Source organism: Zonotrichia albicollis, chromosome 13 (genome assembly GCF_047830755.1).
Source record: "Zonotrichia albicollis isolate bZonAlb1 chromosome 13, bZonAlb1.hap1, whole genome shotgun sequence".
Classification (NCBI taxonomy): Eukaryota; Metazoa; Chordata; class Aves; order Passeriformes; family Passerellidae; genus Zonotrichia; species Zonotrichia albicollis.
The window spans coordinates 7,468,691-7,488,771 of NC_133831.1; the positions used below are offsets into that span (position 1 = coordinate 7,468,691).

A 20,081-nucleotide genomic window follows, 5' to 3' on the forward strand; every position below is an offset into this window, starting at 1 on the left:
GGAGGTGTTGTGACGAGCCCAGAGAAGAGCAATGGAGATGGGGAAGGTCTGAAGCACAAGTCTGGTGATGAATTAATGAGGGAGTTGGGAGGGCTCAGCCTGGAGAAAAGGAGGCTCAGAGGAGACCTTATCACTCAACAACTCCCTCACAGCCGGGTGAGCCAGGGGGGATTGGGTTCTTCTCCCAGGTAACAAATGATAGGACAAGAGGAAGGGGCCTCACATTGTGCCAGTAGAGGTTTAAATTGGATATTAGGGAAAATTTCCTCATGGAAAAGGTGGCCAGGCACTGAGGCAGGCTGCCCAGGCAGTGGTGAAATCATCATCCCTGGAAGTGCTCATAGGGTGTGTGGATGTGGTACCTGGGGACGAGGGTTAGTGGTGAACACGGCAGTGCTGGGTTAGTGGTTGGACTCGATGATCTTTAGAGATCTTTTGCAGCCTTACTGCTTCTCTGACTCTGTTTTCCCAGTGTTCTTGCTGCTTGTCTGGGGATGCACTGAAATGAAATGTTTGCAGCACCAAACCTGCCAGACTTCAGGAAGCATTTGGACAATGCTCTCAGACACATGGTGTGATTTTTGGGATAGTCCTCTGCAGGGTAAGGAGTTGAAGTCGATGTTCCTTGTGAATCCCTTCTAACTCAGGATAATCCATGATAACATGAAAACGGAATCTCTGAAATCCATCTTGCTGGAATCACTGATGCCAGATGATGCTAGGAGGGTTTCAAATCCATCAAATTCTGTGTTATCTTGGTTGCCCAGGGGTATCCTGTATCCTTCACTGATAAAGCAATCCTTAGTTCTGTGTCCTTTACTCTGTTTTACTTAAGCACAAACCACTGCAAAGCCTCCAGTAAAATTCCAAACTCCTCAGTAAAATTCTGCAACCTCATTACATCACAGCATAAATCCGATATATATATATAAAATAAATCCGAATATATATAAATCCGAATATATATATAAATCCGAATATATATATATATCATATATATTAACAAAAATACCATAAAGACTGGTCAATATGACAGGGAATGGAATTTTCCAGGAGTGGGATGGCTTTAGCTGCCAACCAGCCTCCACCGCTGGGTCACTGGGCATCTCCAGCCCCATCTGTATGGAATGTCGCTGTTTGGAAGGCTGGAGAGTGTCGCAGACAGAGTTTCCCTGGGTGTGACACGACCTCATCCCGAGGCTGATGCAGGACGAAATCTCATGTAGGAACGATCGCGCCGGCGCGTTTTGCCCCCTGCGCGCCGCCGTAGCCGTTGCCATGGCGACGGGCGCAGCGGCCCGAGGCCCGCGGAGGCGCCGGGAGCTGCCGTGGAGGCCTCGGCCGGGGGCCCCGCGCCCTGCCCGGGCATGAGGCGGGGCCGGGGCCGCTCTCCACCGCTTCTGCGGGAAGAAGGTGAGGGGTGGGAGTTGGCGGAGTGCGGGAGGGGTCTTCGCGGCTCTCACCAAAGCGGCTGCCCGGGAAGCCGCTGACCCAGCCCTGGCTCCCTTACGTCCCGGTGCTTCTCTCTCTGTCTACCCTGATAGTGATTTCATGCTGGTTTTTATATTCAGTGTTTTCTGGAGCTGGGTATAAGGGCACGCCAGGCATACCCACTTTGGGTTTTGTAACAGGTAGCTCAAAGTGATGCACGAGCAAGTTTTCAGCAGCCTAATGAGAAAAGGATGACATGACTGGTAATGATTTAGATTACCAATCAGAGATGAGCCAGTTGCAAGGTAGCAACTTCAGTGGTGAAGGCAGGCAGATATTACTAATTACTTCAAAGGTTGAAGTTTGGAAATTTTTATTCCAGCCTACGTGTCGATAAGATTGTGCTGATGAGCATAAATTACATTCTCTGCTATTCTTACCCACTCCTCTACCAGTTGACCCCAAAAGACATTTCCAGCCCTTCACCAGGGTCTGAAGGGCTGTTGGCATTTCAAGGTTGGCATTGTCCTGCTCACTCCTTCAGCAGTTGCTGTGCTTGCTCTCTTCCAGCCCTGTGGAATTGTTCTGGCACTGGAACCATTATCAAAAATACCACAAGTGAGCCAGAGACCTCCTCCTTTTCTTTCATCGCTCTCCTGTGCACGTTAATCAGACTAATTGAAGTTGTTTGTCGTGTTAGATGTTAATTTCAATCCTCTTTAGTTACTAAGGAGGGGTGGGAGTGGTGCAGAGGTACCTTGAGTCAGCTCAGGTCCAGCAGAGCTCCTTTGTGCTGGTTTTGTGATGCTGCCCTTGATCTGCTGCCTGGTTTGCTCTCCCTGCTAGCTCAAGTTTTCTGTGAAGCAGAGCCACCCAGCTCTCTGTTGTTAGAAGCTCTCCTGGCCCTGTGGCAAGTGAAAAGCAGCACCTAATAATCCACGAGAAACTGAGAAAAGGAGAAATTGCTTCTGAGCTCAGAGCTGTTTCTCTTCACATGTGTCAACATTTTGTCTGCCTTGGAGCATCTCTCCATCACCTGGGCTCAGTCATAGCACTTTTGTTTCACATCCTTTCATTTTCCATTTTTGATTTCTGTAGATGAATATCTGCAATAAACCCCACAATAAGATCGCTCCAGAGGATTTGGGCGAAGCTGTCCCTGAGGTGAAGGTCCAACGCGCTCGAAGAAATGGCTGGAGCTGGCCCCTGCACCTGTTCCAGGTCACTGCCTGGCTGCTGTTCCTGTTCTTTGCTCTGGTTGGCTTTGGGATCCTGGTTCCCCTCCTGCCCCGCCACTGGCTGCCCGCGGGTTACATTGTATCCTTGGATGGAGAGGGAGCAGGGCTGGTACAAACTGTCCCTGGGGCTTTGGTAGCACACAGCACTTGTTGGGTAGCACAGACAGCATAGGAGAGAAGCACCTGAGCCAGAATGTTTCTCTGAACTGTCACCATCATCTTGGATATCTCCTGATTATAAAAAAACAGTTGCTTTGAGATCCTCACTTTAGGTCACTGATGTTCTGCTTCATCACTCTCCATTAAGGTTACTGCCTTTGCCTCCAATGCTCTTCTGCTGCCTGCTTGCTTCTGCCTGTGTGTTTCCTTTGCTTTATATTATTCTTCTACAACTATGCTGCAGGGTTTGAGGGAAGTCATACAAAAAAAGCCCCTCCTGAAACATCCTTGTTGTAAAAGGCAGCCCCACCTCTCTGTGCTGGCTGGGTGAGTCATGCAAGGCAGCTTGGCATGCTCGTGGTTGGATCAGGGGTTGCTTGTGGTGGCTCACAGTGGATCTCCTCCCTGGGCACTCTCCTGTGTTCAGGAGGAAAGCTGGGAGTGGCACACAAGGTGGTGTGGTGTGAACCTCAGAGGAGAGGTCTCTTATGGGACAGTCAGGAGCAGCAGTTTAGTACACAGCTAACAAAGACAGTGAAGGGTCTAGAGGAGAAGCAGCTGAGGACCCTTGGCTTGTTCAGCCTGCAGCAGCTGGGGAGTGATCCCAGTGCTCCCAGTACTCCTAGTGCCACTGTGCTATCACCTGTGCCCAGGAAAGGAAATTCCTCAGGACCAGACCTTGTTCTGAAGGGGTGGGGTGTGCACTTACACCATTTGTACATCTGACACAGATGCCTCTAAGTCTTGGATATGTTTGGGATGATTTTGCTTATTATTGTTATATTTTTTACACCTGCATGATTTAGACATTAATATAATTAGCTCAGTGGTCTTACATCTACTTAGCTTGCTCAAGTCCTTGATATTATCACAGTTCAAACCTTGTGAATTTGCCTACCAAATATGTTAATGCAATCTTAAGTTACTCTTAATTCAACAGATTAATATTTCCTCAAGTTTTACTTCCAGTTAATAAAGCACTAACATCTCTTTTGTGTCAAAGGCAAATCCCTTCCCAATCTGCTTCACCAGCCATCAGATCTCGAGTGATCTGGACCTCTCAGAGGCCTCCTTTTTTAACTTACTACACTGATCTATTTTCTGTAGGTCTTAGTATGATCAATGATGTGCACATCTGGGTGTATAGAAACAATGATCAAACCCTGGCTCCTTTGTAGGAGCCTGCTTTAAAGGTGTGCTCCTCTTCCCTGGGATTCTAAGGAAAAGGAAAGCAAGGAAATCAATACTACTTCCTTGATGTGACCTTTTTTTTCTTGAAAGTCTGGTGCAGTGATAGGGCATGTGCACAGCCTTTCCAAGGAGTCTGTATGGACTGAGAAACTTGGACCTATGTCAGCAGCCTGTACTTGGGCTCAGGTTCTGGTAAGTACAGGTAACTTTGGAAGATATTCTGTGCTAGGAAAGGCACTTCTGCAAGGCAGAGTAGTTCATAATGAGGAAGGATGTTCCTGTAGATTTAGTTGTCTTTTTCCAGGGATATTTATTACAAGGCAAATGTCTCTATCAATGGAGCTCAGATTAATGTGCTGCGATCAGTTATATAGCAGTTTCTAATTCTACACTGCAAATTTTTCATCTGTGTGGGGTTTGTGTATTAAGGATTAAAAGACATGTTAAATCCTTAACTGTGTACTTCAGTGTCCAGGAGTGTGTTTTATCTACCATTTAGTTGTTCATCTTACTGCAGTTTCAATTGATCCTGCGGATGCAAACGTGCGAGAAAAAAACTATCTGGGGCCTCTGGCCACCTTCAACCGTAAGCAGCATGCACATGTCATTGAGAACCATCACTGCCATGTCTGTGATGTGGATGTGTAAGTAGCTCTTCTTTCTCCTGCCCTGTCTTCTTCCCCATTGCATTTCACCATTAGTCCTTAATGTCAGACTATAAGATTTGAAATTGAGCCCCTGAACTGCTACAGTGCAAGTTAAGCTTCATGCTGTGGCAGGATTCAGGTAGTTGGGTAGGGGCCTCTGTCAAATGTGCACACAGGGTTCTGTGTTTTATTTCATTGCTCATGTTGTGTGGAGAAGGCTGTAGTGCGCCATGTTCCCTGAGTGTTGGTGTTTCACCTATCAGTGTGTAAGTAGTGTGTGTGCTTGTCTCTGGCTGGATGCTGGCCAGTTGCAGGAAATGCTTGGAGGGCAGGCATTAACACCAAGCTCTGTAGAATTGCTCAAGGGATTCAAATAAGAATTCAACAATCTCCAAATTAAAAATCATGCAGTGCATTGAAAAGCGAATTTCGGGATTGTGGTGCAGCAGTGACAGATAAGTTAGGGAAATGAAGTACTCCTGATGCAGAAGGTTTACTCACTGTTATCAGGATCTCTGCTGCTGTATCCCCCTGTGTTTGAGTCACTGAAAAGTCATAGTAATGAGCTCTGGTGCTGCCATGCTAATGCCACCCTTTCCTTGGCAGGAGTGCCAAGTCAAAGCACTGTGGAACTTGCAACAAGTGTGTGTGTGGCTTTGATCATCACTGCAAATGGCTCAACAACTGTGTGGGAGAGAGGAATTACTGGTAAGAGCTTGGCATTGTGGCAGAAGCACAACTCTGCATCAATAATGTGGCTCCATCTCTTTCCAGGGTTCTCCTGTATCTCAGTCCAGTCTGTACTTAGACTTGCAGAACCACTTTTCTTTTATCCCCTGGCTGAATAGAATCTGTCATGAGAAAACTAGATGGAAAATACAAGCATAATCATTCAAATAACCAGGGATAAAATTCCTAAACTTAGAATGTTGTAGCTGAACATCTGTAAGTAAAAACAGAGAGCATAGAGTTACTATTTGGTATTAGGAAATGCTTACAGGATGTTAATTGAGTGTCCTTAGTGCTTCTGAAAGCTGAAGTAGGAATGGAACCATGATGGTGCTGTTCCAATTTGAGACAACCTGCATCCAGATCATGTGCTTTCCCTACAAGACTTGCCAGTTGGCAGGAGTCACAGCAGCATATAGGGACCTCTAATCCATGCCAGGTTTGAGATAAGAATAAGGAGACTGCCACTGATGCTTCTCAATTTACTTTCCTGCACTTAAACCCCGTGGAAAGCAAAGTGGTGTTGTTGCTGAGTGCCATGTTACACTGATGGCTGGTGAAGCAGATTGGGAAGGGATTTGCCTTTGACACATACTGCACTTCAGATTTTGTGCAAGGGACCTCTTTGTCTGTCCTAGATATACTCTACTGTTTTGTAACCATGGTTGCACTAAAGGGTCACAGTTTAGTCCCTCAGAGTAACAAATAATAAGTAAAGCTGTTCACCAGTATCTATCAGAAGTATAAGAAAGCCTGACAGTAATTGGAGATAGCTGTCTCTATCTCTTTGTTTATTAGAGGCTGGGATATTGATTTGTGTGTGTGATGTTATTGAAGGCACTGAGAGCTCTCCCTTTCCTGGCAGGCTCTTTTTGAACAGTGTGCTGTCTGCCATTCTGGGCCTTGGGCTTCTGCTGCTCATCGCTTTCTACGTCTTTGTGGAGTTCTTCGTGGACCCCGCGGTTCTTCGCTCTGACCAGCACTTTGATGGTACTGCAGTGCTCCACATCAGCATCCTGGGGATCTGCCAGCATGTCTTGATGAGGGTTTGGATTCTGTCAGCTCTTCCACTGAGGAGGAATTCCATTCCTTACTGCTTCCATTTTATATTTCTGTTGGAGTATCTCTGCTCAGCTGGATGGAATGTCTTTCCTTACAGAGCTAATTGCTCTTCCTGAAAGCCTTGCAGACGCTGAATTTCTTAGACCTCCAGTGCACAATGGGTCTGCAGCTACTTTTGAGTTAGCAGGATTTCCAGCTATAAAGTTTATTTAGAGAGAATTCATACCTGGACAATCTACTTACCTCCAACTCTGTTTTACAGCTTTGAGGAACCACATGGACCGCTGGTTTGTGTTTCTTCCTGCATCTCCTGTTGAGACTCGGGCACCTGCCATTTTGGTGACAGCTGGGATTTTCATTCTTCTGAGCCTAGTGACCATGATCCTGCTGGGCCACCTCTTGACCTTTCACATCTATCTCTGTAGGTGTTTTGTTCCTGTCATCTATACCCTCATTTCATTTTTGCTTATCTGCTGCTCATCCTGCATTCACTGTGTGTTCATCCTTGTCACTAATATGCACCCATTGTGTAAAATTGGGATTTAACATAATATTTCTGAATTTCCCCCTGTACCATGTAGGTTTATCAGTGCTTGTGTAATGTGGGGCTTGTGTTGGGCCTCTGCAGCCATGTTTAAGCTATGTTGTCCTGAAACTGAAAGTACATGGTAGGGTTCTGGAGAGGCCAAGTGGGATGAACTGGTCAATGTCAGCTTGATGCCAGTGATGGCAGATTCAGGTTAACCCCACATATGGCCTTTGTGAGTCTCCTGACAGTCCTCCCCAGTACTTCTGTTGTGTGAAAGAGCTTGTATTTTTCCCTTACCCCAGAGAAATGTGGATGCATGGAGCTGAATTTCTGATTGGAGCACTGCCATCCAGGTTAAGGTACCTTCATGGAAATTGTGCCATATTGATACAAGAAGATTTGTGGAATTCAGAGAAAGAGGCTTTCAGAAAGGCTTCTCTTTAGATCTACTGCTTGTTGCTCTGGCAAGAAAGGATATTTATGTTTGTTTATGTAGAAATGAACATCAAAAACTTTTTTAAGCCATCGTCTACAATTAAGCCAATGGTTTTTGGCTGCTAATGAAAGTCATGATAGGGAAAGATCTTACATTTGCAGTGGTTGGTGGTGCCAGAAGTAGGAAAGAAGGGATGTGATTGAAGAGAAGTGAGGACAGAGGTTACAGAGGATCCTTGGATGGATTTTCAGGTTCTCAGTTAACAGACCTGCAGCTGCCAACACAAACTAGGTCAGCACAAACCAGCAGGGCTCCAGAAGCAAAACAGTCACACTGCTGAAGTGTAGTGTTTGATAGGGGAGTGTTCCCAGCTGGCATGGACAGTGCACCCAGTGAGGACACTGACCATCATTTTCTTCTACAGCCTCTTTGAACTTGTCTGAAGTTTGGGCATGCTGCAATTTCACTTCCTTGGCAGAATTAACAATTGGCTTTTCTCGGTTAATGGCACTGCCTGGAGATTTGAAAGGTTGATCTAGCACTTTTTAAAGACAAAAAGCATAACAAAGCTCCAGGAAGGTTTTTCCTGAATGAAAAAGGATTATTCTGTTTAGTCCTAGTATTTATCCTGTCCTTGTGTGCAGCTTCCACAAGAGGGTGCTCCCTGCCTGAGATAATGACCTGCTTTATCTGACAGACTGAAACCTCTGTGTGTGCCACTAGTTGTGCTCTGGGCTTGGGGGAGATTTTGCTGCTCTTGTCTTAGGGTGATTCTTTTTCCTCATTCAGAATAAATTTTGAGCCAAATTAACTTTTACTTTTGGCCCAATTTTAAATCTTTATCTTCCATCTTATGTGAAAACAGAATTGTTGCTAATGTTTTTAATGTTTTATTACATTATAATAAAAGTAGAATAAAAAGAAAAAACAGTAGGGAATATAGGAAAGCATATAGTGTTACTCACAAACTGATTATATTTTGCATGTTGTGTGCTGCAGTTTTAACTGGCCAAAAATGCAGTATTTCAACTAAATAGCTTTATTAAAATATTCTAAAAGTTACACTGTAAGTATTCAGAAACCAACAAGATCCAATTGGTTAATAGGCCTTTGCTTATGAAGCAACATTCTGTTTTTCAAAGAAAGCAAAGGGTGCCATTCTAGGAGCACTTGCCAGCACCCTGCACTGTCCCTGTTAAGTAATCACTTGGCTGCAGACTCACATTCATCTCTGTGTTCTCTCTTCTTGGCTAAATGGATCCTGATTTTTTATTTCTGCATAAGGTGATTCCTTAATGAGGTGATTTTTATTTATTCATAAAGTGATTCTCCCCCACTTCTCTGTGAAGTAGTCCTGTGTTCAGGGCATGGTATTGAGAGGTAAGATATCAATGATGTAAATGTCTTCAGGCAGAGGGAGGATTTTAGTCCAGCTGATCCTAGGCATCTGCTTTAACTCCTGTAAAAAGGAGGAATAACCATGAGGCTGTGCACTAAAACCCTTCAGCATCCCTTTCTGGGTTTATTCTCTAAAAATACTTAAGGTCATTATGGGAAGAACATCTGCTTTTTGGACTCTTTTTGGTCTCATGAAGAAACCAAGTTGCTCAGAAATGTCGCATGCTTTTGGTCATTCATGGAAGCAGATGTGTTTGCATGGGCACCTGTAGAGCTCACAAAGTCAGGGACATGGGAACTCTGGGCACATCTGTTTGGCACGAGGCAAGCTGTGCATTTGATGCTCACTGGTTTGCACATTAAGTGTCTCAATCACTGCAGAGCACTCTAACCTGCTCCATTTCTTCTCTCCATTTAGCACCACCTTCTGCAATACCTTCTGATTGCTCACTGAGCTGTTTGTACAGTGCAGATCTTAAACCTCTTAGACAGGAATAATGGATTTGCCCTGAAATGAACTGAACAGATGACTACAGTATAGAAGGCTGTACCATTCTAGGACACTTTAGAATAGCAGGACTATAAGAAAGCATTGTGATGGTGACAAGAAAGGATATGGTACGATGTACAATGCACAGCTGCTTTTGGCTTGGATTATCAGTTTCTTCATGTTTATAGTTACTATTTGATGGTATAGTTATCCAGCCTGTTTGTGTAAGTGCAGTCAGGGAGGGGCCTTTCCTGTGCTGACAGGTCTCTTTCTTCCCTTTCAGTGTGGCACAAGCTGACTACGTATGAGTACATCCTGCAGCAGCGTCCCCAGCAGCAGCCAGACAAGGTGGACAAGAAACAGGAGTCCTGTTCCTCCCAAGTGAGACCCAGTCAGGTACTCATCCTACTTCCAGCCCATTTCCCAAAACCAGCCTTGTTTGTTTGCTGTGTAAACTTTGCTTCACTTTCTTGTGTTCCATATTTTAAAGGCAGTTGCCAGAGATAAGACTTGGTACTTTGATGGAGTTGAGTAGGATGTGAAAGAGTGCAAGGCCTGTAATTCCATGAACACTTTAGGTATAAGCAAGCAGTGCTTTCAAAGGAATCAATCCCACCCACTCTCTTCCTCCACCACTTGTTTTGGGCCCTGCACTATCTCCTCTCTTCTGCCAGCACAGCTGTTCATTAGGACAGGGTGGGGGAACTCATCTGAGTAACAATAAACTTTATTAAAAAAACAGTTGAGCTGGCCCAGCTCCCTCCCATTTGGTTCACCAAGCAGTCACATAAATGCCTGGCTCAGCACAAAGGAAGGTGACTGAGGAGTGGGAAGAATCCTTTCCCTGAAAAGGACAGGACCATCTGTTTGGGTGGCACTGCACATCCTGGGGCCTTGTGTCATGGTTTCAAATAAGACAGGCTCTAGGGCTGGGGAAGCTGGGGGTAATCACTGAGCAGCAGTAATTTAACCATCTTAAAAGGACACCAATTTTTCAGAAATTACCCAGATATCTGCTCTTCTTTGAAATTAGTCTGTACAATGATATGGGTCCTTGTTATTAGCATGCTGTTGATCTATATCTCTGTAAAAAGAGTTCTACAAGCTCTTAAATGCTGTTAAGGCTCTGCTGAGGCAAGTATATCAGGCTCTGAATTGAGAGGTTCAGTGTAATTGATTTTGATAAATTATTGGATTAACTCAAATTTTGACTGGACATATTCTTTACTGACTTCAGCAGGGGCTTAAACAGAAATTTCCAAAAATTCTTCCTAATCTAAATTATTCTGTGATTCTCAGTCGTGTATAATTTTTCATTTTATGCAAGTAAGTTAGCTACTATACAAACAGTTTTGTATTTAATAAGAAATTAATTAAATACAAGCTTCATCCAAGCATTCTCTGTAGAGATACTGGGATGTCTCCAGATTCATCCATAGTTCTTCCCTATCAAAGCAAAGGGGAAAGTGAGCTCATTCACTTTTCTATAATATGAAGTCCCTAGCTTTTCATATATATTTTTTACTGTTTTGGAAAAGTTGAACTTTCAGTTTAAACAGAGGTTTCCATAACAACAAAAATATTTGGCACTTTGTTTCACAGAGCTTTGCTTACTATGAAGATTAAAACAAAAATAAAGCATTAGCGCTAATAATGTAGTTATTCAATTTTAGTTGATACTGAAAATGTATTTGAACAGGGGTGGACTTTATGTGTGCGTGCACTTTTAGGATGTTGGCATTCTCCTGTCCTGTGTTGTTCTCCTGTCTGCACTGGTTGTTATCTAGATATGTGTGAATATGGTTAATTTGAAGCAGCAAGCCTGGAAGGAGCAGGGTGAAAAGGAGTTTGATGTTTCAGGACTGCAGTTAGGACCTTGGGGAACAAGAAAGACTGGATGATGCCCAGTAACATTGTTAAGAAAAATGTTAACCCACTAGATTTTCCTTGTTTCTTACATAGCAACCAGAGATAAACACAAACAAACAGATTGGAGTAGGAGGACACCAAGTGACTTGCCTTTTGTAAGCTGTGTTGAATACAGCCTTCTTTAGCTTGAACACTGCAACCCTTTGTAATTGATCCAACATGTTGTAAGCATAAAATGGAAATCATCCTCTTCCCACTTTTGTCTGAACTGCTCATTCATTTTAGGGACTAAGAAGAAACATGCATTTCCCCTTTAATGCTTGTTTTTGAGCCTTATTCAGGCTTGGGTGTTGGTTTTGGCTTCAGTTCTCCATGTTGGTCTGTGGTTAAGTCTTCAGCTATGTTCAAGTTAAAGGATTCTTGTTCAGGGTAAAGGATTCTTATGTACTTGTAGGATCTACAAAATAAGAGCCCTAATTTTGCACATTTAAGTGGTTCAGATGTCACAAAAAATGCAGAGCAGTTGAGCACATTGAGTCTTTGCTTCTGTTACCATACCTAAAGCAGGATGTGCAAGTAACCATTTTTTCTGTAGTCATTTGCAGTCTAAAGAAATATAAACTAAACCAAACCCTGTGCTTTAATGCATAATTGCCTTCATGCCAGGGAGGTGGCTTTCATATGAGGCCAGCTGGGATGTGATTCTTCTCACATTCCTAAAGCTTTGAGCTTGCTTTGGAAACTGATTCAGGTTGGTGGGGTTTGATTTTAAATTCTAAACACAGATTTTACTCAGCTTCCCTTACAGTTTCAGAATTGTTTCTTTCTTCCAATATTGATGAAACACAAACTTAGTCTTCACTCTCAGCCTCAACACTTGCAACAGACTCACCTTCCTTGGGACAAGAACTCTTTTTTTCCTGTTCAATTCTGCTTCCCTCCAGGCAGACAGCACTTCAGGGCACTTCTGACCCAGGAAGGATTCTGATTCTCCTGCTAAATGCCTGGGAGCAGAGGGAGGCTTGGCTCTGTGCTGTGGCTGTAGCTTGTGTCACACTCTGAGGGAACATTGTATTTTCTACTGATTGAGTCTCATTTGTTTTCATAGTCAGCTCTAATGCTTTACTTTCATTTATGTGGCTGGTTTGGGTCTACATTATTTATAGAAGGCTGAAATGAACAAAATGGATTTAAAAAGGCTCTTTCATTCCCTGCTTGGAAAGAAATTGTCCACGTTATTCTCAAGATGAATCATTTATTAAGCTCCCTTGAAATGTCAGTCCTGCAGTCCTGTTTATGTGCTGTGGACATTGAATCCTGATTGTTTTCAGTTGTTCTGTGCAGGGGGATGTCTCCTGCTGCAGCTCATTTCAGCCATGAGCTGCTTCCCTCTGAAAAGACCTGCATGTCCTGCCTCTACACTCACAGTGACACGAGACTGTGTCTGGTCTCCTTCCCTTGTGACTCAGGTGCATGAGGCCTGAATGTAAATCTGATTGTAAATGTCCCAAGGAGCTTTGAGGAGACATTGTGCACACTTTTTTGGTGATGAGTGATGATGTGACTTGAGTTACAAGTTCCAATTGCAATACATGTAGTAAATTTCTGCAGATTATTAATCTTGCATTTGGATACATTTTTAAATCAGAAAGACATGGTTTTGATTTCTAAACCAATTCCCTTTAGATTTTATGTTACCACATACAAAACAGCTGATTTTTTTTTCTCTTTTTATTTGTCTTTTTATTCCTAACATCTGAAATGATTTTTTGGCTGTCACTGAATGTGCAGCTCCATGGGTTCTTTTCCAGTTCAGAGACTGTTGCTTTGTCTATGAAGTTTAAACTGCTTTTCCCACATGCTTCACTGTCCATCTTTACCTCTAGCAATATTGATTTTTTGTGCCATTTTAGCACCCTGTAATTCAATATTGCAAAGATCTTCCGCAGCTCTTTGCGGCTGGCTTTCATTTTTAATGCCTGACATCAGGGAGTGTCATCACCAGGCTTCTCACTGCTCTGCTCTTTTGTTGATTGTTTATGAATTTGTTCAAGTGCAGAGGCCCTGGATCTCTCAGGAGCTCATTTGTGCCGTGTCCAACTTTGACTTCATTTTCTCAAATTTGCTGATCAGGCTCTTCAGAAAAAAAGGTCTTCATGATCTTGTTTTAGCTATTTTTGCAGCTAATGCCTATCACGTTTTAAATCCTTCTATCTTAACCTAAAAGTTACTTTAAAATATCTTTATAGTCACTACACAGTTAAACACTTATGAAGAAGTTCTCTGATGGTTATCCAAGTTTAAAAGCAGCTGATAAGTCGTGTCCAGGTCTTTCTGAGCATGGTTTATCCTTTTTTGATAGCAGTGCTTCATACTCTTCATCCCTTGGTACTCTGACCATCCTAACTGGGTGTTTTTGAGGGAGAACTGGGGTCCTTTCCTGTAATGCAGCACTTGGATTTAGGAGACTTATTCTTTTAATTTTTCTGAAAATATGCAGTTTTCAAGTTCAACTGTCATTACTCTGAGCTCATCCATACCTGAGGCAAATAAACAATATATCACACTCATTTTTAAAAATCAGCAGGTCTTAACCATACAGGGTCACACAAGAAATAGAAAACACTTTATGTTTTTATTTAATGCTTTCATTCTCCTCACCTCCATTTTGCATTTAAAGGACATTTTTTGCATTCACTGCAGAGTTCCTCAGATTGGACTGTGTAACTAATGGAAGCTTTAAGTGGTATTTTGAATGTGCTCCCAAGAAATGACTAAGCTGATCTCTGTAAGTGTGATTTGGTTTTGAGACCTATAAAATACTGACTGGACTAAACAAATTAATCAAAGACTTCTAATTGTGCCAATCTTGGGTTTTTCATCTTCTGAAGCTGCAGCTTCCTGCTGTGCTACCAATAAGGACAAAAGATATTTGGCATAAGGAGAAAGAGTACATCTATAATAAAAAATCCCTCTTCTCCCCTCTGTATTAGTCTGAAGTTGTTGTTTGTTTTGTTTTTTCCAGGAAGCAGAGTTATTGTCAGGTAATCCTGGCTATACAGACCCTGGAATTCGAGTAGAAGAATTCTCAACAGTAACTGCAGGAAAAAGGTGAGAAAAGTCAAGGAAAAGATTCTCCCAGCATCATTTGTGGTGAATGGGAAGTTGCTATCAAGGTCAGTGATGGATAGGGAGCACCAGTGTTTTGAGCAAGGCATGGTGAAATCTTTGAGTTTCAGGAGGGTAAATACCTGCAGGAATACTTGCCTTCCCTCTCCTGGGAAAATATCTTTCCTAGAATATTCTGTTTAGGCTGTTTTAAATTAAATATTTTATAGCAAACTGCTTTCTATTAATTGTTTTATATTAAAATTACTTTAAGGCTGGCTGATTTCTCCTGCAACTCCTCTATTGAGCTCATTATAATTACATTAACTCAGGTTGTGAAGAAATGCATCCCAACAGTTACAAATTTATAACCCAGGCAAGCACTCATGGGAAACCAGGATCCTTGTCTCTAAATTAGTCCTTTCCTGTTAACTTGTGTCCCTTTGGATTTCCTGTTTATTTTGCACAATTGTGCAGGAGAAGTTCCCCTGCAGTTTTGCTGGGAATGCTGTTTAAGGCAGGGGAGGCTGTGATCAGCCTGATCTGTGTGTGCAGGCAAAGAGGGCATCAGACTTAAGTCCTGCCTTAGGGAATCACCTTGTGTGTCTGCTGTGTTTTTAGCTTTCCGCAGCTCTATGTCCATAACCAAGAAGGTGACCCCAAGCAGAGCTCATCCCCTGAGTCCCCATCTCTGCAGTCTGTGGCCCCTTCTCAGGTAAGGAGGATTTGGCACACACCAAACCTGCTGCTGACAACCCACCCAGGTGCTCAGGCATGTTCACTCTAGAGCAGGCTGTGCTTCCCTGCTCACACAGGCTCTGCCTCCCCTCAGTGAGTGTGGCTGTGCCCTGCAGTCACCAAATCCAGGTGATGTTCTCCTGTCCCTGCTCACAGGCATAATCAGAGCTGTCCTCCAGTCCCCTCATAAGCTCCCAGCTGTAACACAGCTGTAATCCAGTGCCTTGCTGCCCCAGTGCAGCTCAGTGACTCTGGCTGTGCTGCTTTGTTGATGTAAGAAGCTCTGCAGGTTTCTGTAGAGCAAAATCCAACAGTCTCAATGTTCAAATAAAGCAGTTTCCCGGGGAAACATGGTGAGTGTGGATGTGGAGCTGGAGTGTATGGAACAGCTCTCCAAAGTCTCAGGCTGGGCTCCTGATATTCAGGTATCTGCATCCAGATGCTCTCTCCTCTTGCTCAGGTGGCAGGTGGTAGTGCCTTTCCTCTTTTCCTCCAAGCTTGTTAATCAGTCTTGCCATTTAGATGGTAAGAAAAATTCATTTTCATCTATACTGTATTTGGGACAAGGACTGTCCCTTTCTTGGGACATCCTGTGCTCTGTGAGTTTTGGTTCCCTCTTCTAGTTTGGCTTTACAAATGCAAGTGACCAGTGTCTCATACAACCCCCAGCTCTATGAGACAACAGCTTCAAGGTACCTACACACAGAGAGTCACTGTATGCAGATAGAGTGGGAGTGTGTTCATTAAATCCCTGTTCTCTGTTACTGCTTTGTAGTATCTCAGTCTTTATTGGTAAAATATTCTTGGACTTTGGTTATACCTAGTGCTTGTTATTCAAAGTAGGAAAAATTAAAAAGAGGTAACAAGTAAAAAAAATGTCTCCTTCCTTTGGGCTGGTGAAGCGACTTCCCTTCTCTTGGGCTACTTGCTTTCACAGCAGCAGAAGAAAAGAAGAAAGAAAATGCAGAAAGTTTCTTCCTCTGCAATGGACAGTGGATCTAAAGCACAAGCTACACCTCAGCTCTCCTTCCCATATCCCTCATCAGGTGAGAGTGCACCAGTCAGCTCCTCTACTGAATCTTGCATAAATATATGTATGATTTGCTTTAACACTAGTGCATCAGCCAAAGCAGAGTTCCTGGGCTTGTTGATGTCTTTGTGGGGCTGAGGGATCTCTCTCTCCTTAAGGTTTCTTCTCCCTTTATTTCCATCTGCAGAGCTCCCAGCCATGGCTGCTGCCACCTCACCTTCCCACAGGCTTCAGCTCTTAGTGCCAGCTTTTCCTCTGAGAGCTGCTGTGTCCCCCAGCAGCATGGGCCTCATCCAGGCAGCAGCATCCCCAGCTCACTATCGCTCACAGTCTGCTGAGTCCATGGATGAGATTCCTGTGGCTCAGACTTGCCTTGGGAGCCCAGTCCTTCAAGGGCCTCCTAAGAATAACTCAGGCAACTCTCAATGTTATCCCTTGTCCACAGACAATCCCAGAGGAGTCAGGAAGAAGAATATGTATTCTGAGCACAAGGTCAAAAGGAGAAGCTGCCAGCAGGACAGACACATGGAACGAGACCTGGAGCTTTTTTCTAAGATTCCTGCTGTGTTTGTAAGTAAGAGCAGTGGAGAACCTCTTGTCCCTCAGCCCCAGCCCAGTGAGAGCACGTCAGAGCCTGACCACAGAAAATGCACCAGCAAGCAGCATGTGGGCACACAGGATCCATGCTCAAAGGACATAAGGACAAGCACCACAGCGGCCTAGGGACCATCCTTCCAAAGCCATGGCCTTTGGGAGCAGCATTAGTGCTGTGTGGAGCCCTGCAGGACTCACTCTCACTGTGCTGTCAGGCTGCAGTGGGACATTTCTCATGCTCAGCCAAAGGCAGGAGGCAGCAAGGTGGCAAACCTGAGGTAGACTTGTTGCTCATGAGAGCTCAAGTGCTTTCCCTGGAAGGCCAACCCCTCTTGGCCCTCTGCATGCTGGTACTGCAGTAAGTTCCCAGCAGAGTGTATGGGGAAGAGCAAGGCTGCACCTCTGCCATTCCCTGCTCCCTGAAAGCTGTATTTCCATCTGCCTACTCCCTGTCATTGGATCATGCTCAGGGGCTTCAGCAGGTGGCCAGGGAGTAACCTCAGGATTGCCCCATCCCTTATACCGCTTTCCACTGTGCACCCTCAAGCCAACTCCACCACCAGCATCTTCTCTGCAAGGCAGCATAGCTTGACCTGCTCCCCCTTCCCAGCAGCCTGGGGTGCCCCACACTGCAGCATTCTCATCAGAAGTTTTGGGATACAGAAGGCCCTGAAACCTTTGCAATTCCTGGGCTGCCAGATCTGTATTAGCCCCCAGCCAATCCTGGTGTGTGTGTAGTGCAGAAAGACCCCACAGCAGACAGTGGGGCACATGGCCAGTGCCTGGAGCCACAGCAGCCTGTGCTGGGTGTGAGCTGCAGAGAGCTGTCTGGGCTGCCATCCTACAGCACCTCTGCTCTCCCTGCCCTCTTGGCTTCCCCAGGCAGCATGCCCTGTTCCATGTTCCCGACTGAGTGCTGAGGCTGGGCCTTCAGCAAGCCCTGTCTGCCTAGCAGCTAGCTGATCTCAGAGCCCAGACAGCAGTCACCAGCATGGCCATGTCTGACAGGATTTGGCACAGCCCTGAGCAGCAGCACTGGCATGGCTGGATGCACATTTCCAGGCACATCCCCAGCACAGCACACTGCTGGTGCTGTGAGCAGACAGGTGCACCAGCAAAGAAAAGGAAGCCACGGAAGTCTTCATCACCCTTCAAAATGACCTTTCTCCAGCCTATGGTGGGTGCAGGTTAAGGAAGGACAGGACAAAGCATGGTGCTGTGAGAGCCAAGGTAAGCTGTTCTCCCTCAGTCTGCAAGCATTCCTTGGAATTGAGCAGGACAGGGATCTGGGGCCAAAGGCTCTTTGGGCACAGTCAGCATGAGACAGGCAGGCTGAACTCACAGCCTTGATGGGAGAGTCTAGCCTGAGAGAAAGACCTGGGAGTGTTTTAAAGGGCTGCCTTACCACTCTTCTCTTGTGTGATTTTTGTCTCCTGGAAGAACTGGGATGAGGAGCTTTGACTCTTCATCAATTTACCCCATCTGTTCATCAGAAGAAGTCAAGTCTCATGTAGCTGTTGAAGTCATTTTGTCTCAGTTTGCAGGAAGGGCTGGCCTGTGGTCACACTCCTTGCAGCTTCCCTGCCTGCTGTGGCCAGTGGTGCCCTCTGGCAGTGTGACCCTTGGGAAAGCAGGTGAGTGTGGACCAGCAGACATGGCACTGGTGTCTGCAGAGACCAGGGCATTGCTCACCTATGGCTCCCAGTTAGACAAAGCCCTTCCTGTTGTTTCTCCTCATGTCTGCTGTCATCCAAGGAAACTGTGTCCTGCAGCAATGCTGGGCTCATGGTTTTCCAAGGCCAGCTGCCCCTCCACCAGAAAGCATTGGTAATTCCTCTTCAGCAGGTGCCCCTGAGCAGACCCTGTGTGTTTTCTTACTCTGTCCATGCAGAATCAGTCCCAAAATCATGTATAGAGCTCTTTGGTAGCTCTGGCCACAATAAAATTTTCTATATTCTTTGCTAAATAGTTTCCTCCTTTCTTTTGCAGCAATTCCTGGCTCTGCCCTGTTGATGATCCCCAGGCTGTTTGGGTTCACTTCTCCCTGAGCCTCTGCAGTCCCAGAAGGGCTCAGCACTGTAATTGATGTGGGGGTGACCGCAGTCCCTTCTCCACAGGGCCTTTTGGGTGTTTGATGGGAGTGTCTTCCCTGAGGGGTAGGGACCAGACCATCTTCTCCCTGAGCTGTGTACCCCAGCCTGGTCTTTGTGCTGGAGCACCGGAGGAAGGAGCCCAACCAGCTCTGCACTGTGCTGCAGAAAGGCTGCTGTGCTCCTTGGGCTGAGGGGAGCTGGGTTTCCTGGGCAATCAGATGTTCAAGCACATCCTTCTGCTGCCTTCAGCTGGAGCATTTGCTCCACTCTGCTGAATAACTGAAGGCTGCCAAACATGCAAGGCTGTGTCCGTGCATTGGAGCAGCTGGGTGCTGAGCCAAGAGCCAGGCTCCAGCAGGATGGGCTCCCAGCACTGCCAGGGTTGGACTCTGATCTCCTAAACCTCAAGAGCAGCAGGAGGATTGTCTGTGCTACATGGTGACTGAAATTAGCTGGAGTTTATGTTTTTGCCACAATCACATCCAAAGAGCGCTGTCGAAGATGCACAGTGAGCACCCAAGAGTGAAAATGGTGAGGCTGAGACAGTTCTGGCTCCTGGACTCTCCTTCCCAACCTTGCTTTTGTCCTCTTGGGCCTTTAATGTTGATACCCTGCAGGTTCACATGCCAGTGGCATTTCTGCTGCTCTGCATGAGGAATGTCCATAGCAGACCTGTGGCAGTAAGCAGAAGGAACAGGTCACAGTGGGGTGCTGCTGCAGAGTCCAGCATGGGGAGGGTGGTCCTGGGCTCAGCACCAGAGGGTTGCAATGACCACAGGCTGCAGCCCAAGGCCATAAAGAAAGCTGGGTTAAGGTCCTGACAGCAGAAGTCCTGATGCTTCAGCTCCCCATCACTGCAGACACATTGAGGTCTGACATCCTCAAGTCCTTTTTCCAGCATAAATAAATAAAAGGTTTTTGCCAGGGCGTAAACTCTCCCACCAGCTGGAGGCAGTGCTCTGGACCAGCTGTTTCCACCACAAGACACTGTGGCTTTCTATTAGGAAGAAGCAATGATTTGCAGATGACAGCGTTCCACAATCCTCTGAAATCATGTCATGGTCCCTGGCCACTGTCTGGCAGCTGTGCCAGGCCCCGCAGTGCCTGCTCCAAGCCTCCACCTTGGCACGGGTTTCACGCCGTGGTTCCTTTAATCTTTAAGCCTGGCTCAAGTTTCTTTGTTTCCTCTTTGAAGTCAAGGGGACCTTCCTTAGGGAAATGATTTTGTAGGACTCTGTTCTTGCACTGCTTTCGACACGTCCTGAGAGCATCTCAATGAGCTGCCTTGAGCTGCAGGGTGGGCAAAAGGAAATTCCTGCCGGAGGATGGAGCTTTGCCC

The 20,081-nt window shown here is 45.4% G+C and overlaps 1 protein-coding gene across 3 annotated transcripts; it reads left to right on the top strand.

Annotated features, from left to right (window-relative positions):
- The first annotated feature begins 1,106 nt into the window (after window positions 1-1,106).
- On the top strand, window positions 1,107-18,615 carry ZDHHC1 (zDHHC palmitoyltransferase 1). Of its 3 annotated transcripts, none has more exons than XM_026795702.2 (11): window positions 1,107-1,413; window positions 2,530-2,748; window positions 4,488-4,663; window positions 5,273-5,374; window positions 6,261-6,385; window positions 6,720-6,878; window positions 9,594-9,706; window positions 14,205-14,290; window positions 14,909-15,002; window positions 15,963-16,071; window positions 16,243-18,615. In XM_026795702.2, the coding sequence occupies exons 2-11, from the start codon at window positions 2,530-2,532 to the stop codon at window positions 16,776-16,778; spliced, it is 1,719 nt and encodes a 572-aa protein (XP_026651503.2). In that variant the 5' UTR covers window positions 1,107-1,413; the 3' UTR covers window positions 16,779-18,615. The 3 variants fall into 3 exon arrangements, with proteins under 3 accessions (XP_026651503.2, XP_074407010.1, XP_074407009.1); XM_074550909.1 differs by having other exon boundaries at window positions 1,113-1,413; window positions 15,966-16,071; window positions 16,501-18,615; XM_074550908.1 differs by having other exon boundaries at window positions 1,116-1,413; window positions 16,501-18,615.
- The last annotated feature ends 1,466 nt before the right edge of the window (window positions 18,616-20,081 follow it).

Excerpts from the sequence above, each read along its gene's own strand:
- ZDHHC1 (XM_026795702.2), top strand. The coding sequence starts at position 2,530 with ATGAATATCTGCAATAAACCCCACAATAAGATCGCTCCAGAGGATTTG. Across the intron at positions 6,879-9,593 it reads GACCTTTCACATCTATCTCT|TGTGGCACAAGCTGACTACG; the intron begins GTAGGTGTTTTG and ends CTTCCCTTTCAG. Across the intron at positions 16,072-16,242 it reads CTTCCCATATCCCTCATCAG|AGCTCCCAGCCATGGCTGCT; the intron begins GTGAGAGTGCAC and ends TTCCATCTGCAG.